At 45.7% G+C, this 18,187-nt stretch overlaps 1 protein-coding gene across 1 annotated transcript in view; it reads right to left on the bottom strand.

Annotated features, from left to right (window-relative positions):
- capn5a (calpain 5a) overlaps nt 1-18,187 on the bottom strand; it is a 150,212-nt gene that overhangs the window by 12,158 nt on the left and 119,867 nt on the right. Inside the window, exons 8-12 of the mRNA XM_059963728.1 lie at nt 17,797-17,992; nt 12,726-12,848; nt 11,635-11,831; nt 8,332-8,453; nt 3,531-3,667 (exon numbers count right to left, since the gene is read on the bottom strand). Of these exons, the coding sequence (XP_059819711.1) occupies nt 3,531-3,667; nt 8,332-8,453; nt 11,635-11,831; nt 12,726-12,848; nt 17,797-17,992 (775 nt within the window). The remainder of the gene's footprint in view (nt 1-3,530; nt 3,668-8,331; nt 8,454-11,634; nt 11,832-12,725; nt 12,849-17,796; nt 17,993-18,187) is intronic.

The raw sequence follows: 18,187 nt of genomic DNA, 5'->3' as shown, positions 1-18,187 counted from the left end.
TCCCACTGAGATCTGACACCTGACCAGGTTCATTTCCCAATACCAAATCAAGTACAGTCTCTCCTCTTGTAGACTTATCTACATATTGTGTCAAGAAAACTTCCTGAATGCACCTAACAAACTCCATCCCATCTAAACCCCTTGCCCTAGGTGGATGCCAATCGATATTTGGGAAATTAAAGTTTCCCATCACGACAACTCTTATTATTACATCTTTCCAGGATCTGTTTTCCTATCTGCTCCTCAATATCCCTGTTACTATTGGGTGGTCTTTAAAAAACTCCCAATAAAGTTACTGACCCCTTCCTTTTCCTAACTTCCACCCACAGAGACTCCGTAGACAATCCCTCCATGACGTTCACCCTTTCTGCAGCCATGACACTACCTCTGATCAATAGTGCCACGCCCCCACCTCTTTTGCCTCCCTCCCTGTCCTTTCTGAAACATCTAAAGCCTGGCTCTTGAAGTAACCATTCCTGCCCCTGAGCCATCCAAGTCTCTGTAATGGCCACCGCATCATAGCTCCAAGTACTGATCCACACTCTTAAGCTCATCCGCTTTGTTCACAATACTCCTTGCGTTAAAATAGGCACATCTCAAACTGTCGGTCTGAGCGTGTCCCTTCTCTATCACCTGCCTATCCTTGCTCAAAAACTGTCTCCAAGCTTTCTCTATTTGTGAGCTAACCTCTCCCCCAGTCTCTTCAGTTCGGTTCTCACCCCCCAGTAATTCTAGTTTAAGCTCTCCCCAGTAGTCTTAGCAAACCTCCCTGCCAGGATATTGGTCCCCCTGGGATTCAAGTGCAACCCGTCCTTCTTGCACAGGTCAGACCTGTCCCAAAAGAGGTCTCAATGATCCAGAAATCTGAATCCCTGCCCTTTGCTCCAATCCCTCAGCCACGTATTTATCCTCCACCTCATTCTATTCCTATACTCACTGTCGCGTGGCTAAGGCAGTAACCCCGAGATTACTACCTTTGCGGTCCTGCTTCTCAACTTCCTTCCTAACTCCCTGTAGTCTATTTTCAGGACCCCTTCCCTTTTCCTACCTATGTCGTTGGTACCAATATGTACCACGACCTCTGGCTGTTCTCCCTCCCACTGCAGGATATCATGGACGCGATCTGAAACATCCAGGACGCTCTAGGGTGTTTAGCAAATATAACTTCAACAACAATCTTTAGACCCCAACATGGATTGTAGATTACAGTCCTGGACAATAGTTTCTTCAAGCTGTGGACTCCAGTTAATTGAAAACCGGATAATGCTGATTAACATTCACTTTGGGTGCCTGGTGTGTGGCTGCAAAGGAGGAGGAGTAAAAATTATATGTAATTCAAGGAAGCATCGTAGATACATTGTGAATATAGAATTGCCCTGCCACTACCTCTGATAAAATGTCAAGGAATATTGGGTCAAGGGTCCTCTTCCTCCAAGAGCATCTCATTTTTGTTGAATAAAGCACTTCTGTGTCCACTAGCTTCAGTGTATCTCTGATGAGGGCTATGTGGTAGGGAAATTCTAGGCAGTTTCTAGAGAAGGTCAGCACAACATTGTGAGCCGAAGGGCCTGTACTGTGCTGTAGATTACTATGTTCTGTGTTCTATAACTTTGCTCACATTAATGCCTTGTTAATGAGTGAGGTCAGAGGAGAATGGTCAGTTAGTTCAAGATGACAGGAAGGTGACAGTAACTCAAATAACCACGCATTACCACAGTGGTGTGCAGAAGATGATCTTTGAATGCACAACATTGAACTTTGAAGTGGGTGGGCTACAGCAGCAGAAGACCATGAACATACATTAGGAGGTACCTAATAAAGTGGCCTCTGAGTGCGTGTACATAAAATTTGTTATTGAAGGGGACAAGAAGCAGAAATAACATATGTGGTGGAGTTACAGCAGACTCTGTCGAACATTCAGAAATTGCGATGAAGATGGACAAGTCAACAGCATTTGAAAAATTATACAGATGTACCGTGGAGAGCATTCTGACTGGCTGTACCACCTTCTGGGATGGGGTGGGGTTACTGCACAGGATCGAAGTAAGTTACGTTGTGCTGTTACACTGTCCATCATGGGCACTAGCCTCTGTAGTATCCAGGACATCCTCAAGGAGCAGTGCTTCAAAGAAGTGGTGTCCATCATTAAGGGCCCCCACCACCGAGGATGTGCCCTCTTCTCATTGCTACCATCAGGAAGGAGGTACAGGAGTCTGAAGGCACACACTCAGTGATTCAAGAACAGCTGCCATCTGATTTCTGAATTGACATTGAACCCATGAACTACCTTTTATTTCTGTTTTTGCACTATTTATTTAACTATTTAATGTACATATATATTTACTGTAATTCAGTTTTCTTCCTAATATGTATTGCATTGTATCATTGTCACAAAGAACAAATTTCACAACACATGTTAGTGATATTAAACCTGATTCTTAAGTCAAAAAGTGTACATAACTTGAAAACTCACGGAATGTTAAGCCCTCCCAGAGTTGAAAATGGCCTCACCCTTTTAATGCACAAGGTTAAATTAAAACCCAAACTGCACTGATACTCTGAGGCATGTGGTAATGACGGGTAATTCTATTCAGATTCTGATGGCGCCATTTAGTAATTAAAAACGCAGAACATTACAGAACTTTACAGGCCCTTTGGCCAATGATGTTGTGCCGAGCTTTCAATTTACCCCAAGATCAATCTAACCCTCCCCTCCCACATGGCCCTCTATTTTTCCATCATCCATGTGCCGAAGTAATTCTCTGCCTCTACCATCACTCATGGCAGGGCATTCTGAGCACCCACCACTCTCGATGTAAAGAATGTACCTCTAACATGCCCCCCTCTGCTTTCCTCCTATTACCTTAAAATCACGCCCCCTTGTATCAGTCATTTCTGCCTTGGGAAAAAGCCTCTGGCTGTTCATTCTATCTACACGTCTCATCATCTTGTACACCTCTATCAAGTCACCTCTATCCTCCTTCGCTTCAAAAAACAACAATCCCAGCTCACTCAACCTATCGTCATAAGACATGCCCTTTAGTCTGGGCAGCGTCCTGGTAAATCTCCTCTGCACCCTCTCTAAAGCTTCCATACCCTTCCTATAATGAGGCGACCAGAACGGAACACGAATTCCAAGTGTGGTCTAACCAGAAATAATTTATTCCACAAATAACTTATGGGGATTATGATGCAAAGTGTCACTCACAGAGTAATACTGTACCTCACACATAACCAGTGTCTGTTTTTAGATTTTAAAAAAGTCAAAGGTTATTAATATATGCACAAGTACGTACAATGCAAAGCTGCTTGCATCACTGACACACAGCATCAGATATGGCATCATTCATAAAATTAATTAAACAACACCTAATGGGGCAAACCTACTGAAATACAGGGTGGTCCCAAGAACTGAATGGCCTTCTCCTGCCTTGATCTGTTCTGGACTTTGACCAGGCGTACAGGTGACTGTGATGTGATCCACAAAGATGCAGGGATATCAAGGAGAGGAGAAGCGTGGAGTCACTCACCTCGATGTGGATAGGAGTCTTGGCATCTTTCCTGTAGAAGATTCCCTTCACGTTGAACTCGGGATTGAGTGTGTCCTTGTGAGTAGGCGACCTGACCTTGTCTCGCCCACACCGGATGATCACATAGGGGTCAGCTCCTGCACAAGCACAGAAGGATGATCAGTTTCCAAAGCCACTCAACATGGAGAGCTGCAAACCAATCAAAGCACTGTCATGTGAACTGTACTCCACTACCCGCTAGAACATAGATACAGATGAGGTTCCTCCATCTACTGTGCCAGCTGGGATCTCCTGCTGGCCAGCCAATTGGTGGGTGACACAGTAGGGTAATGAATGACACTGTAGCAGAGTGGTTAGCATAACACTTCACAGCACCAGCCTTCTGGGTTCAACTCCCACGGGTTAGGGTAAGAGAGTTGCCACCAGAAGTGTGGCAAAACTTGAGGGCTGCCCCCATCACAATCCTTGGACTGTGTTGGTCGTCAACACAAAATGACCCACTTCCCTGCATATTTCAATGTGCTGATGAGAAATAAAGCTAACCTTTACTCCTTAATTCTACTTCCCACCCAAACACTGACCTGTCTGTCCTTGGCCTCTTCCACTGCCAGGCTGAAGTTAAACGTGGCATCTCCAATTCCATCTTGGCTGTCTCCAACCTGACACTGGCAGAAATCCACTAACTATTTCCCCAATCATACATGGAGTACTAGTCTCCCAACCATGAAGTCATACATCAGAGATGCAGGATCTTCAGACCAACTAGTCCACACTGGCCATGAAGTCAAACATCGCAGACATGGGTAGTTTATTTCTGATACAGACCACACTTTGGCCGAAACATTTGCTACTTTAGCTCCCATTGAATCACTTCTCCTCTCTTTGAACCTGTGCCATCTTGTTCTTGAATCTCCTACCTTTAGAGGAAAGCCTCTATCTATCCTCCTTCTGATTTTGTACATCTCTTTGAGATCACCCTAGGTGGCGGGGTGGAGATATGTCTCTACCAAAGGAGGTGTAAGGCGCTCTCTCCCTCCATTAACCTGCAGGTCACCCTTGGGCAAGGTGTAGCACCTGCTTAGCCCACCCACTCCCCGATCAGGGTCACGTGAAGCCAATGGAGCAGCTGGTACATGTCACAAGTCCTGGTTGTTCAACGCCAGGCAGATAACCTCTGAAGGGTATTGATAATGGCTGGGGTTACCCGTCTTGTAAAGACACTGCCCAGAAGAAGGCAATGGAAAACCACTTCTGTAGAAAAGTTTGCCAAGAAAGACCACGATCTCCCATGTCTTTTAACACGCACATAGTGACGTTGACAAAATCACCTTCATTCTCCTATGCTTCAAGGAATAAAGATTTAAAGATTAGCTTTATTTGTCACATGTACATTGAAATACACAACAAAATCTGTTGTTTATGTCAAAGCAGATCAGTGCGGGTTGTGCCGCGGCAGCCCTCAACCGTCACCATGCTTCCAGCGCCAACATAGCATAGCCACAACCTATTAATCCTGACGTTATGTCGTTGGAACGTGGGTGGAAACCTGAGCACCCAGAGGAAACTCATGCAGTCACGGGGAGAACATACAAACTCCTTACAGGCAGCAGCAAAGAATTGAACCCCAACCGGTGATCGCCGGCTGGTGCTGTAAGCGGCATGCTAACTGCTACTGTCCTGTGTGGCCTCAGTCCCAATCTGCCCCTACCTCCCTCCGTAACTCAGTCTCTTGAGTATGGGCGACATCTGCTGAAATCTCCAGCTTACTGGCACCTTTCCCACAGCAGGGTGGCCAGAACTGAGCACAATATTCTAAATGAGGCCTCACCAGTGTTTTGCATAACCGCCACATAACATCCCAACTTCTGCACACAATGCTCTGACTGATGAAAGCCATTGTACCAAAAGCCTCCTTCACCACCGTACACTGGAATTTCTAGATCACTTTGTTCTCCACACTCCTCGGGGTCCTACTGTGAAACTCCTACTCTGGTTCAGGAAAAGATCCACTTTCACAGAATTTATGTGAATAAATAAGCCTTTATTTTTCTCTTAATTTGCATTTCTTGATCCAAGTGCAGATAATGTAGCTTCCTGTTATGGGAAACCATGAAGTGTTTTCAAGGACTGCAATCCTATCCTCCTTCTGATTTTGTACACCTCTCTGAGATCCCTTTAGGTGGCGGGGTGGGGATATGTCTCTACCAAAGGAGGTGTAAGTTAGGGATCACCTGGAATTGTAACCACTTCTGCCACATCATGGGCAAGAAAGCTCGCCAATCCCTCTACTTTCTCAGGAGGCTGAAGAAATTTGGCATGTCTGTTTTGAACTTCATCAGTGCGCCTTTGAAAGCATTCTACCCTGATGCCTCACAGCTTGGTACGCAACTGCTCTGCTTGCAACTGTTTCTCTGGTCGCAAGAAACAGTAATGAATTGTGGGCACGGCTCAGCCCATCACGGAAACCAGCGTCCCCGCCATCGATCCCGTCTACACTTCTCGCTGCCTCAGTAAAGCAGCCAGCGTAAGTAAAGACCCCCACCCATCTTGGACATTCTCTCTTCTCCCCTCACCCACTGAGCAGAAGATACAGAAGTATGAAAGCTGGTGCCATCAGGCTTAAAGATAGCTTCTACCGACTGTTGTAAAACCATTGAGTGCTTCACTACTGTAAGATGGACTCCGGACCTCCCAATCTACCTTGCATCTTATTGGCTACCTGCACAGTACTTACCCTGTAACTGGAAACACTTCACTCTGCATTCTGCAATTGTTTTTCCTTGTCATAAAAATACAGTACTGAAACAGACCCATTGGCTCATCTGGTGCATGCTGAGCCATTTAAACTGCCTACTCCCATCGACCTATACCAGGACCATGGCCATCCATACCCCTGCCATCCATGTACCTATCCAAACTTCTTAAATGTTCAAATTGTGCTCACATGCACCATTTGTGTAAGGAACTCCTTCTACACGATTGACCCTCTGAGTGAATAAGTTTCCCCTCATGTCCCCCTTAAACTTTTCACCATTCACCTGAAATCCAGATCTTTGGTTATAGTCCCACCCAATGGAAAACGCCTGCTTGTTCTTACCCTATCAATATCTCTCATAATTTTGTATATTTCTATCAAATCTCCCCTCAATCTTCTATGTTCTAAGGATTAAAGTTCTAACTTATTCAATCTTTCCCTATAACTCAGGTCCTCCAGACCCAGCGACATCCGTGTAAATTTTCTCTTTACTCTTCCAACCTTACTGACTTCTTTCCTGTTGGCAGGTGACAAAAACAACAAACAATACTCTAAACTAATGTCTAATACAACTTCAAGATAACATCCATCTCCTGTCCTTATTTCTTTGATTTATGAAGACCATTATGCCAAAAGCTTTCTTTATGACCATATCTACCTGTGGCAGCACTCTTAGTGAATTATGGACCTGTAGACCCAGATCCTTTTGTTCTACCACACTCCTCAGTGCCCTACCGTTCACTGTGTAAGACCTACCCTGGTTGGTCCCATTGTAGTGAAACACCTCGCACTTGTCGGCATTAACCCCATCTATACCCCTCATTATTTTGTATATTTCTACCACCAAATCTCCCCTCAGTCTTCTATGTTCCATTACGCACCATCATAATGAATTGATCTGTTTGGACCATAGGCTATTACTGGATCTCTGTACATGCATCAATAATAAATCCATTTATCTTGTGTGTGGAAAAACTTTTTCCTGATGGTTAGGGAGGGCTAACCTTGCCAGCAATGGCTTGATCCCTAAACAGGGATAAGCACATAAATAGTTTCCTGTTCCAGCAATCCAAACTCATTCATTACCTGATTAACCTATTGGACAGCTTGGCAACACCAGGAACTTTCTAAGCATTGCAACTTCTCATCATTAACTTTGTAAACATTGCAGCACAGCAGTTAGCATAACAGTTTACAACGCCAGCAATAAGGTTTCATTTCCCGTATCTATAAGGACTCGGTATGACCTCCCCATGACTGGGTGGGTTTCCTCCAGGTGCTCCGGGTTCCTCCCACATTCCAAAGATGTACGGATTATAGTTGAGTTACAGAGGAAGGTTGAATAGGTTAGGACTTTATTCCCTGGAGTGTAGAAGAATGAGGGGAGATTTGATAGAGGTGTATAAAATTATGATGGGTATAGACAGAGTGATTGCAAGCAGGCTTTTTCCACTGAGGCTAGGGGAGAAAAAAAAGCAGAGGACATGGGTTAAGGATGAAGGGGGAAAAGTTTAAAGGGAACATTGGGGGGGGGGCTCCTTCATGCAGAGAGTGGTGGGAGTGTGGAATGAGCTGTCAGATAAAGTGGTAAATGCAGGCCCACTTTTAACATTTAAGAAAAACTTGGACAAGTACATGGATGAGAGGGGTATGGTGGGATATGGTCCAGGTGCAGGTCAGTGGGACTAGGCAGAAAAATGGTTCGGCACAGCCAAGAAGGGCCGAAGGGCCTGTTTCTGTGCTGTAATGTTCTATGGATTAGGGTTAGTGAGTTGCGGACATGCTATCTTGGCACAGGACGCATGGTGACACTTGCCAGCTGATTTCAGCACAATCTTCGGACAGTGTCAACCATTGATGCAAAAACAATGCGTATTTCACCGTGTGTTTCAATGTACATGTCACAAGTAAAGCTAAAATAATCTAACCTTTATGCTCCTGGGTGAGTGTTCGGAAAACAAATACAAAGCGGTAAATTGTCAATTTGATGCACGATGGTTGGAAAAGTCCAGCCAATCGGTGAAGGTTTAGCTGTGCACTGGGTACCTGACGCTCCATCCTGCTGGGCCAAACCACTCGCAGAAATCACGTGAACTTGAGTCACAACCTGCGGATATCCAAACAGCCTGTTCCAACAAGTGTGAGGAGGCTCATTGAGAGTTAGTTCCCTGTAGAGACAATCACAAAGCAGGAAAGGCCTTTAAGATTAATTGTCTTTAAGAACATAGAGGGCATGCTGTGTTGGCGTGGGAATGTGTGGTGATACTTGCGGGCTGCCCCCAGCGCATCATTTGGTTGCTTTGGTTGTTAAACGCAAACCGTGCATTTCACTGAATGGTTAGATGGATGTGTGATAAATAAATGAATCTCAGTCTGAACTGTAGTTAGCTGCACATCAAGGCAGAGAATGGAATGCTAACATGAGGCAAAATAAATTAAACTATGTCACATACCTATGGGAAAGATGTAAAAGAGGTTGAGAGAGCAGAGAGAAAGATGACAAGGATATTGCCGGGACTGGAGGACCTGAGTTGTGAGGAAAGATTGAATAGGTTAGGACTTCATTCCTTGGAATGGAGAAGATTGGACGATGATTTGACAGAGGTGTATAAAATTATGAGGGCTACAGATAGGGTAAATGCAAGCAGGCTTTTCCCTCTGAAGTTGGGTGGGATTACAACTAGAGGTCATGGGTTAAGGATGAAAGGTGAAATGTTTAAGGAAAATATGAGAGGAAACTTTCCATAAGGGTCTGGGTGTGTGGAATGAGCTGTTGGTGCGAGTGGTGCATGCGAGCTTGATTTCAGCATTTAAGAGGAGTTTGGATAGGTACATGGATGGTAAGGGTATGGAGGGGATGGAAGTAGGCAGTTTAAATGGTTTCAGCACAGACTAGATGGGCCAAAGGGCCTGTTTCCTTGCTGTACTATTCTATGACTCTATATTTCACCAGACTGTTAAGTGTGTACAACGGGTAGAATGGACCCAGCATACATCAGGCTGCCAATACGCAGCAGCGTCTCATTACCCACAAGGTGTGGTGCGGACACAAAGGCAGAGTTGAAGAGAGGAGGGAAGGGAAGCGTGAGAGGAAAAGAGGGAAAGAGAATGGCAGAGAGAAGGGGCCAAGGGGTAGAGAAGGGAGGTGGAAGACTTCATTAGAGAAGGGAGGGAAAAGGAAGACACCACTTGTTCGTTTCAAGACAAGATGGCCTCCACGAGGATCTTTCAGGAATGTGGAGGGAGGGATTTTAGGTGCTAGGTTTCAGCACCTAAGTTACAGAGAAAGGTTGAACAAGTTAGGTCTTTATTCTTTGGAGAAGGTTGAGGGGGGACTTGATAGAGGCATTTAAAATTATGAGGGGGATAGATAGAGTTGACGTGGATAGGCTTTTTCCATTGAGAGTGGGGAGGTTCAAACAAGAGGACATGAGTTGAGAGTTAGGGGTCAAAAGTTTAGGGATAACACAGGGGGAACTTCTTTACTCAGAGAGTGATAGCAATGTGGAACGAGCTTCCAGTAGAAGTGGTAGAGGCAGATTCAATATTGTCATTTGAAGTAAAATTGGATAGGTATATGGACAGGAAAGGAATGGAGGGTTATAAGCTGAGTGCAGGCCAGTGGGACTAGGTGAGAGTAAGCGTTCAGCACGGACTAGAAGGGCTGAGATGGCCAGTTTCCGTGCTGTAATTGTTATATGGTTATAGGGGGTCTGGGTTATGGAGTCAGTGGGTGAAGAAGCCAGTTGGGGATGAGCAAACTTCCTACAGAGTTATCTGCTTCATTTGTAGAGCAATGGAGGCACCTTGTGGTCCACATCTATAAATCTGTCAGAGTTGCAGTGCAGGTGGATAGAGTGGTTAAGTGGGTGTATGGTGTGTTGGCCTTCATTAGTCAGGAGATTGAGTTCAAGAGCCACGAGGTAATGTACCGGTTCTATAAAACCCTATTTAGAGTAGCACAACCAAACTACTGGATGAACTCAGCAGGTCAGGCAGCATCTATGGAAATGAATAAACAGTCAATGTTTCAGGCCGAGACCCTTTTTCAGAACTGGAAAGGAAGGGAGAAGATACCAGATTAAACAGGTGGCAGAGGGGAAGGAGGAAAGGCTAGAAGGTGATAGGTGAAGCAAGCCAGGTGGATGAGGGAAGGGTTGAAGTAAGAAGCCGGGAGGTGATAGGTGGAAGAGCTGGAGAAGAAGGAATTTGATAGGAGAGAAGAGTGGACCATGGGAGAAAGGGAAGGAGGAAGAGTACTGGGGAAGCTGATAAGCAGTTGAGGTAAGAGGCCAGAGTGGGGAATTGAAGAAGGGTGAAGGGCAAGAGGGGGGAAAAGTACCAGATATGAGGGTAATCAATGTTCATTCCACCAGTTGGAGGCTACCTGGATGGAATATGAGGTGTTGCTCCTTCATACTGAGCGTTGCCTCATCATGGAAGCAATGGAGGCCATGGACTGACATGTCAGAGTAGGAATGGAGGTAGGAATTGAAATGCTTGGCCACTGGGAAATTGTGTTTTTTGTGGATGGAGCGAAGGTGCTTCCCAAAGCGGTCACCCAGTCTACATCAGGGCTCACCATTGTACAGGATGCCGTCGGATCACTAGACCGCCCCAGCAGATTTACAGATGAAGTGAATTACCTTGGGTGGAGTATTCTGTTCAGCTCTGGTCACCTCAATGTAGGAAAGGATGTACAAAGTAGAAGCTTTAGAGAGCGTGCAGAGAAGATTTACCAGGACGCTGCCTGGACTAGAGGTTGAATTAATGAGGATAGGGTGAGTGGGCTAGAGCTTTTCACTTTGGAATGGTGGAGGATGGAGCATGGAAGGTGACCTGATAGAGGTGTACAGTGTGATGAGAGGCGTCGATAGACTGGGCAGCCAGGGACTTCCTCTAGGATGGAACTGGCAAAGTGAAGAGGGCATAATTTTAAGGTGACTGGAAGAAAGTGTAGGGGAGATGTCAGAGTTAGGTCTCTTACACAGAGAGTGGTGGGTGCGTGTAACACTCACCAGGGGTGGTGGTGGAGACAAATACATTAGGGAGATTTAAGAGATCCTTTGGTAAACATATGAATGATAGAAAAAAGGAGAGCTATATATGGGAGAGAAGGGTTTGATTGATCTCAGAGCATATATAACCATACAACAATTACAGCACAGAAACAGGCCATCTCGGCCCTGCTAGTCTGTGCTGACAGGTTGTAAGACCAGCACAACATCGTGGGTCAAGGGGCTTGGACTAAGCTGTACTGTGCCATGATCAAAGATGCCCACCTGACCTCATGGGTATTCCTTGGCATTTTATTTCTACACCAAAGCTGTTTTACTCTTGTGATCTTACTTGAAGTTTGCCGGCACATCTGTGAAGATCCTCAGCAAGAATTCCCCGGTGATTCCGGGCTCAAAAGTGGTGGGGATGATGACATAACGGCCCTGGGGGAGTTCCTTCCGAAGGAAGATGGTCTTGGAGTTGATGTAGACGGAACTGGCCACCTTCTGCTGTATGGTGTGCATCCTATAGTTCCGGTTCAACTCCACCTGTGGAAACCAAATCTGCTCAAACACCAGCAGAGAACATGGAATATGTGGGTTCAGATCACAATTATAGAGTGAATGTTATGGTTAGGAGAGACCAGAACTACAACTCATAGGTTAAAGGTGAAAAGTGTAACATTTAAGGGGATTCTGAGGGAGAAACAGTCAACATATTGAGCCGACACCCTTCATCGGGACTGAAATGTTGACTGCTTATTCCCCTCCTTAGATGCTGCCTGACTTGCTGAGTTCCTCCAGCATTTTGTGTGTGTTGCTCAAGATTTCCAGCATCTGCAGAATCTTTTGTCTTTATCATGTACTTAACCAACTGTCTTTTAAAAGTCAGCTGTGTTCCTGTTTCAACCACTTCCTCTTGCATCATGTTTACATTCATACCACCCGCGGGAAATGAAAGATGACCTTCACATTCCTATTAAATCTCTGCACTTTCACCTAGAGCTTATGCCCTCTTGATCATCTAATCCTGAGAAAAAGACTGAGTGCATTCACTCTATTTTTGCCCCTCATGACTTTATACACCTCTTTAAGATCGTCCCTCAGCCTCCTATGTTCCAAGAACTAAAGTCCTAAGATATCCAATCTCTCTCTGTGACTCTTCTCCCTTGAGTCTTGGCACCATCCTTGTAAATCATTTCTGTGGATGCCGGAAATCTTGAGCAACACGCGCAATATGCAGGAGGATCTCAGTATGTCAGGCAGCATCTGTAGAGGGGGGACAAAAAGTTGACATCATCAACTCATTGCAAGCCTGGGTCCCAGTTCACTCTAAGCCAGTGGATACTCCAACCCACCTGCTTGCATCCTGCCGTGCACTCCAAATGATGTTATTACCCAGGGGAGGTGTTCCACACCTGGTCTTCATGATGGGTCACTTACCCTGTAGACCTCAAAGCCCATGGACAGCTTCTCGCCCTTGCCCTGTTGCCGAGTGTAACGGATGTCCTTCTGCTGCAAGCACATCAGCACCTCGTCCATGTCCTTCTTGACGTCAAACACGTACTGCAGGGGTTAAGACCAAGAGAAGACATTAATCTTTCACAGCTTGGTGAATGGCGAACAACTGTATTTATTACAGTACAGGACCACAGCACGACAACATCATCACCATCATGTCCTGTGTCATATGATGTGGGCGATCACGGTCTTCCATTTTTTTTTGCCTGTGGGGAAGACACCCCCTTCATGCTGTTGTTCTTGTTCTTTTCTCTTTCCTTGACCATGATCATTCTTGACAAATTTTTCTACAGAAGTGTTTCGCCATTGCCTTCTCTCAGGTAGCCTCTTGACAAGATGGGTGGCTCCAGCCATCATCAATACTCTGCCTGGCGTCAGTGGTCACCGAACCAGGACTTGAGACGTGCACCAGCTGCTCGTACGACCACCCACCACCTGCTCCCATGGCTTCATGTGGCCCCGATTGTGGGGCTAAGCAGGTGCTACAACTTGTCCAAGAGTGACCCGCAGGCTAGCGGAGAGAAGGAGCACCTTACACCTCCTCTGGTAGAGATGCATCTCCAGCCTGTTACCAGCAACACCAGCACTGCATCACTGTAACAAGATCATAAAACTTAGCACCAGAATTAGGCCTTTCGAGCCTGCTCTGCCATTTCATTGAGACTGATTTATCATCTCTCTCAACCTCATTCCCCTGCCTTCCCACCGTAACCATTGTTGCCCTTACTTATCAAGAACCTATCAACCTCTGCTTTAAATATAGCAAATGACTTGGCCCTCGCAAATGTCCGTGGCAACGAATTCCACAAATTCACCACCTTCTAGCAGGGGTTCCCAAACTTTCTTATGTCATGAACCAATACCGTTAAGCAAGGGACCGCCGGTTAGGAACCCCTGCAAGAAATTGCTCTTCAACTCTGTTCAAAAGGGACATCTGTTGACTCTGAGGCTGTGCCCTCTGGTCTTAGACTCCCCCACTATAGGAAATATCCTCTCCACGTCCACTCCATCGAGGTCTTTCAATATTTGGTAGTTTTCAGTAAGTTCCCCTGCAATAATAATTGAAGCACAGAACCCCAACACTATATGATTATAACCGTTGCAATATAAACATCAATACCACACTACTATGATTAATGTTATATAGAATATAACTCCATCCCCCTCTACTCCATCTGCATATCATCCACACACACCTTCCACAGATTCCCATCCCCCTTCTCTTCCCACCTAACCACCCCATACTCTTCACTTGATTCCATGCTCCACCTTCCTCTCCAATCAGAATCCACCATTTGCTGCCCTTTGTCACCTCCACCTTTCACCTCCCAGTTTCTGTCACTACATCTACTTTCCCCTCCTCCACTTGCCCGTCATCACCTGGATCCACCTGTTGCCTGCCAGCTCTTTATCCACCCTTCCTCCCCCCCAACTTTTTATACCAGCCGTCTCCCCTCCATCTTTCAGTCCAGATGAAGGGTTTAGATCCAAGATGTCATCAGTTCATTTCCTTCCATGGATGCTGGCTGACCCACTGAGTTCCTCCATGTTGAATGACCTTCACCATCTGGGAAATGCCCACACACAATCACCTTTGCCTCCACCATCAAATTTGAACAGTCCATGACCCATGAACACTTCCTCACTATTTTGCTTCCTTTTTGCACTATCTAGTTCTTATTGCAATTTACCGTAAAATGTTTTTACACTGTACTGCTACTGCAAGACAACAAACTTCCAGACGTATGTCAGTGCTAAAAAGCCCGATTCTAATTCCCGCGAACACTACCTTATTATTTTGCTCTCTATTCTGCATAATTGGCTATACTTAAAGCAGAGGTTGATAGGTTCTTGATCAGATGGTTATGGTGGGAAGGCAGGAGAACGGGCCGTCTACCACCTGCTCCCATGGCCTCATGACCCTGATCGGGGGGGCTAAGCAGGTGCAACACCTTGCCCAAGGGTGACCCGCAGGCTAGCGGAGAGAAGGAGCACCTTACACCTCCTTTGGTAGAGATGTATCTCCACCCTGCCACCAGCAATACCAGCACTGCATCACTGTAACGAGATCAGAAGACGGAGGAACAGAACTAGGCTTTCGAGACTGCTCTGCCATTCCATCAGAACTGATTTATTGTCGCTCTCAAGCAGGTGATGGATGGTCGTATGAGCAGCTGGTGCACATCACAAGTCCTGGTTAAGCGACCACTGACACCAGCATTATTGATAATGGCTGGGGTTACCTGTCTTGGAAAGACACTGCCCAGAAGACAGCAATGGTAAACCAATTCTGTAGAAAAATTTATCAAGAACAATCTTGCTTGAACATCACAATTGCCACGTCATAAAAGATGGTAATGATGATGGTGATGAAGGTTTTTTAAAAATACTTTTCTTATTAAAATGTTCAGTATCTTCCTCCCTCCCACCCTCCACGTCTTGCACTGTGCTGTACTGCTGCCACAAAACAAAGGCATGGTAGTATGGTGGTTAGCACAACGCTATTGCAGCTCGGGGCGTCGGAGTTCGAAATCCGTCTATAAGAAGTTTGCTCCCCCTTTCCATGAGCGTGTGGGTTTCCTCCAAGTCCTCCCACAGTCCAAAGTGATACTGGTTAGTAGGTTAACTGGTGATTGTATATTGACCTGCAATTAGGCTGGGTGAGAGTAAGCGTTCAGCATGGACTAGAAGGGCCGAGATGGCCTGTTTCCGTGCTGTAATTGTTATATGGTTATAAAGAAATACAATGAAATCCATGAAACACTACACACAAAAACAAGCAAGCGACCAAAGACAAACTGTCCAAAGACAAAATAAGTAAATAATACTAAGAACCTGAGCTGTAAAACTCTGTCATGGATGGTCTCAAGCCTGTCTGCAAAAGCAGATGGAGGGCAACCCCATCTTGTAAAAACCCAGAGCTACAAAAACAGCAGAAGTCCCAAAGGCATCATTCTTCACCTAAAAGACATACAAAACTGTTTGGTGAAATTGGAAGCTGGAGGGTCGATCAATCTTCTATTGGTCCAGGACAGAGGACTCTGGTGAGCTTAAGAATTGTAGAGTTCTTCAAAGTGAATCCAGAGATTGTGTTCAGTGATCAGTACAGCATAGGTGTGAGCAAAAATATCCACGCTGGTTCAGTAGCCTGATGGCTGAAGAGCAATAATAGTTCCTGAACCCACCCCAAGGGACTGTTCAGAATCCTTGCTCAGTTTAGCCCAATATCCATGATGTGTTTCACTTGAACAAGAATTTTTTTCCCCCCGAATCCTCATTTGTGGAAATTAATCTCTTTTACTGACCACGATAAAGTGGTAATGAGCCACTGTCTCATTTACTACTTATCTGTTGGATACAACTAAGTGTCTTGGATCTCAGTGGGGTGAGTTCCTCCAGCTCTTTGTGTATTGCTCCGGATTCCAGCATCTGCAGTCTCTTGTGTCTCAACCAAAGCATTGTCTCATGCCCTCTTCTCACTGCTACCATCAGAGAGGTGGTACAAGAGCCTGAAGATACACACTCGACCTTTCAGGAATAGCTTCTTCCCCACCGCCATCAGACTTCTGAATGGACAATGAACCCATGAACACTATCTTTTTTTTGTTTTATTTTTGCACTACTTATTTATGTTTTCCTCTTTCCTGCCACTTCTCTGTTCTTCTATTCCCCATTCTGGCCTCTTTCCTTTTCTCCTCACCTGGGTTATCAACTCCCCCAGTGCCCCTCCTCAGTCCCTTTCTATCTTTTCCCTCCTCTCCTATCATTTTTTTTTATCTCTAGCCTTTTACTTTTCACCTAACCCCCTCCAGCCAGGCCTCTTTCCCCTCCCTCACTTTTCTCTTCTGGCATCTTCCTCTTTCCTTTTCAGTTCTGAAGAAGGGTCTCGGCTCAAAACATCAACTGTTTATTCATTTCCATAGATGCTGCCTGACCGGCTGAGCTCCTCCAGCACTTTATGTCTGTTGCTCTGGATTTCCAGGATCTGCAAAATCTCTTATGTTTGCAGTTTTCTTTGTGTGTGCATTGCAATGTACTGCTGCCACAAAACAACAGATTTCAGGACATCTGCCCGTGTTACTAAACCTGATTCTGATTCATGTTACTCTTTCAGGTAAACAATCAGTAATTCCAGCTTTACAGCATCTCCTTACTTAAGCTAACTGTGTTGGGATTTAGAGTCACCCTTCCTAATCAAGCAATTCCTCTGAATATTGGTCCAGTCACCCAAACTCACTGTGACCTCAGTGTCCTTCTTTGGACAGTGAACGAGGAGACAGAATTCATTTCACCGAGGTCATGAAGGGATTCGATTATTGTTGATAAAACAATATTTATTTATCACACACAAAGAGCTGGAGGAACTCAGCAGGTCAGGCAGGGTCAATGGGGAGGAATAAAGAGCTGACGTTTCAGGTCAAGGCACCTGATCAGGACTGGAAAGGAAGGGGGCTGAAGCCAGCATAAGAAGCTGTGTGGGGGGGGAGGGATGAAGAGGGAAAGGTAGTCGGTGAGACCAGGTGAGAGGGAGTTGGGTGGGTGGAGGAGGGGGGGAGGATGAGTAAGAAGCAGGGAGGGGATAGGTGGAAGAGGTAAAGGACTGAAAGAAGAAGAGGAGGAATCTGATAAGAGACGAGAGTGGACCATGGGAGAAAGGGAAGGAGGAGGGGCACCAGAGGGAGGTGATAGGCGGGTGAGGAAGGAGCCAGAATGGGGAATTGATAAAGAGAGAACGGGAAAGGGGAGAGATTGCTGGAAGTTAGGGAAATCGATGTTCATGCCATCAGGTTGGAGACAACCAAGACACAACACGAGGTGTTGTTCCTCCAACCGATGTTTGGCCTCATCATGGCAGTAGAAGAGGCCATACACTGACATGTTTGAATGGGAATAGGAAGTCGAATTGAACTGTCCTTTTGAACAGACTGTGCAAAGGTTTTATTGATCTCCTTGCTCGTCGAGGTAAACAAGTGTGTAATGCTTTTGACCTCACCTGGGGGTTTTGAAGGAAGGTGTCCCGGTTATTGATGCAGCCTCCAGCACGGTTTAACAGGGGGTCTTCATGTCTGGTCCAGGCACCCTTGACCATGGCTTCCTCCCAGGTCTTGTGGAAGCTGAAGAGGGAGGTATTCAGAACACGGCAGACCACCAGGTCGGTGAAGTTCTTGCAGAAATCATCGAATGACATCCTGAAAACCAGGCAAACACTGGTCAGACCTTATTGAAGCGAGGAGTCAAGGACCCAATTTTAACAACAGGGGCCCAGGTTCGACCTTACCATTCATACTGTCCATGAGGAGTTTGCAAATCCTTCCCACGACAATACCCACCAGCTAGACCACAAGACATAGGAGCAAAATCTTACCCGTCACTTTTATGATTTT

The sequence above is a fragment of the Hypanus sabinus genome, chromosome 3 (genome assembly GCF_030144855.1).
Source record: "Hypanus sabinus isolate sHypSab1 chromosome 3, sHypSab1.hap1, whole genome shotgun sequence".
Lineage (NCBI taxonomy): Eukaryota > Metazoa > Chordata > Chondrichthyes > Myliobatiformes > Dasyatidae > Hypanus > Hypanus sabinus.
The sequence above is the reverse complement of the archived record's forward strand: the minus strand, read 5'-3'. Positions and strand labels throughout refer to the sequence as shown.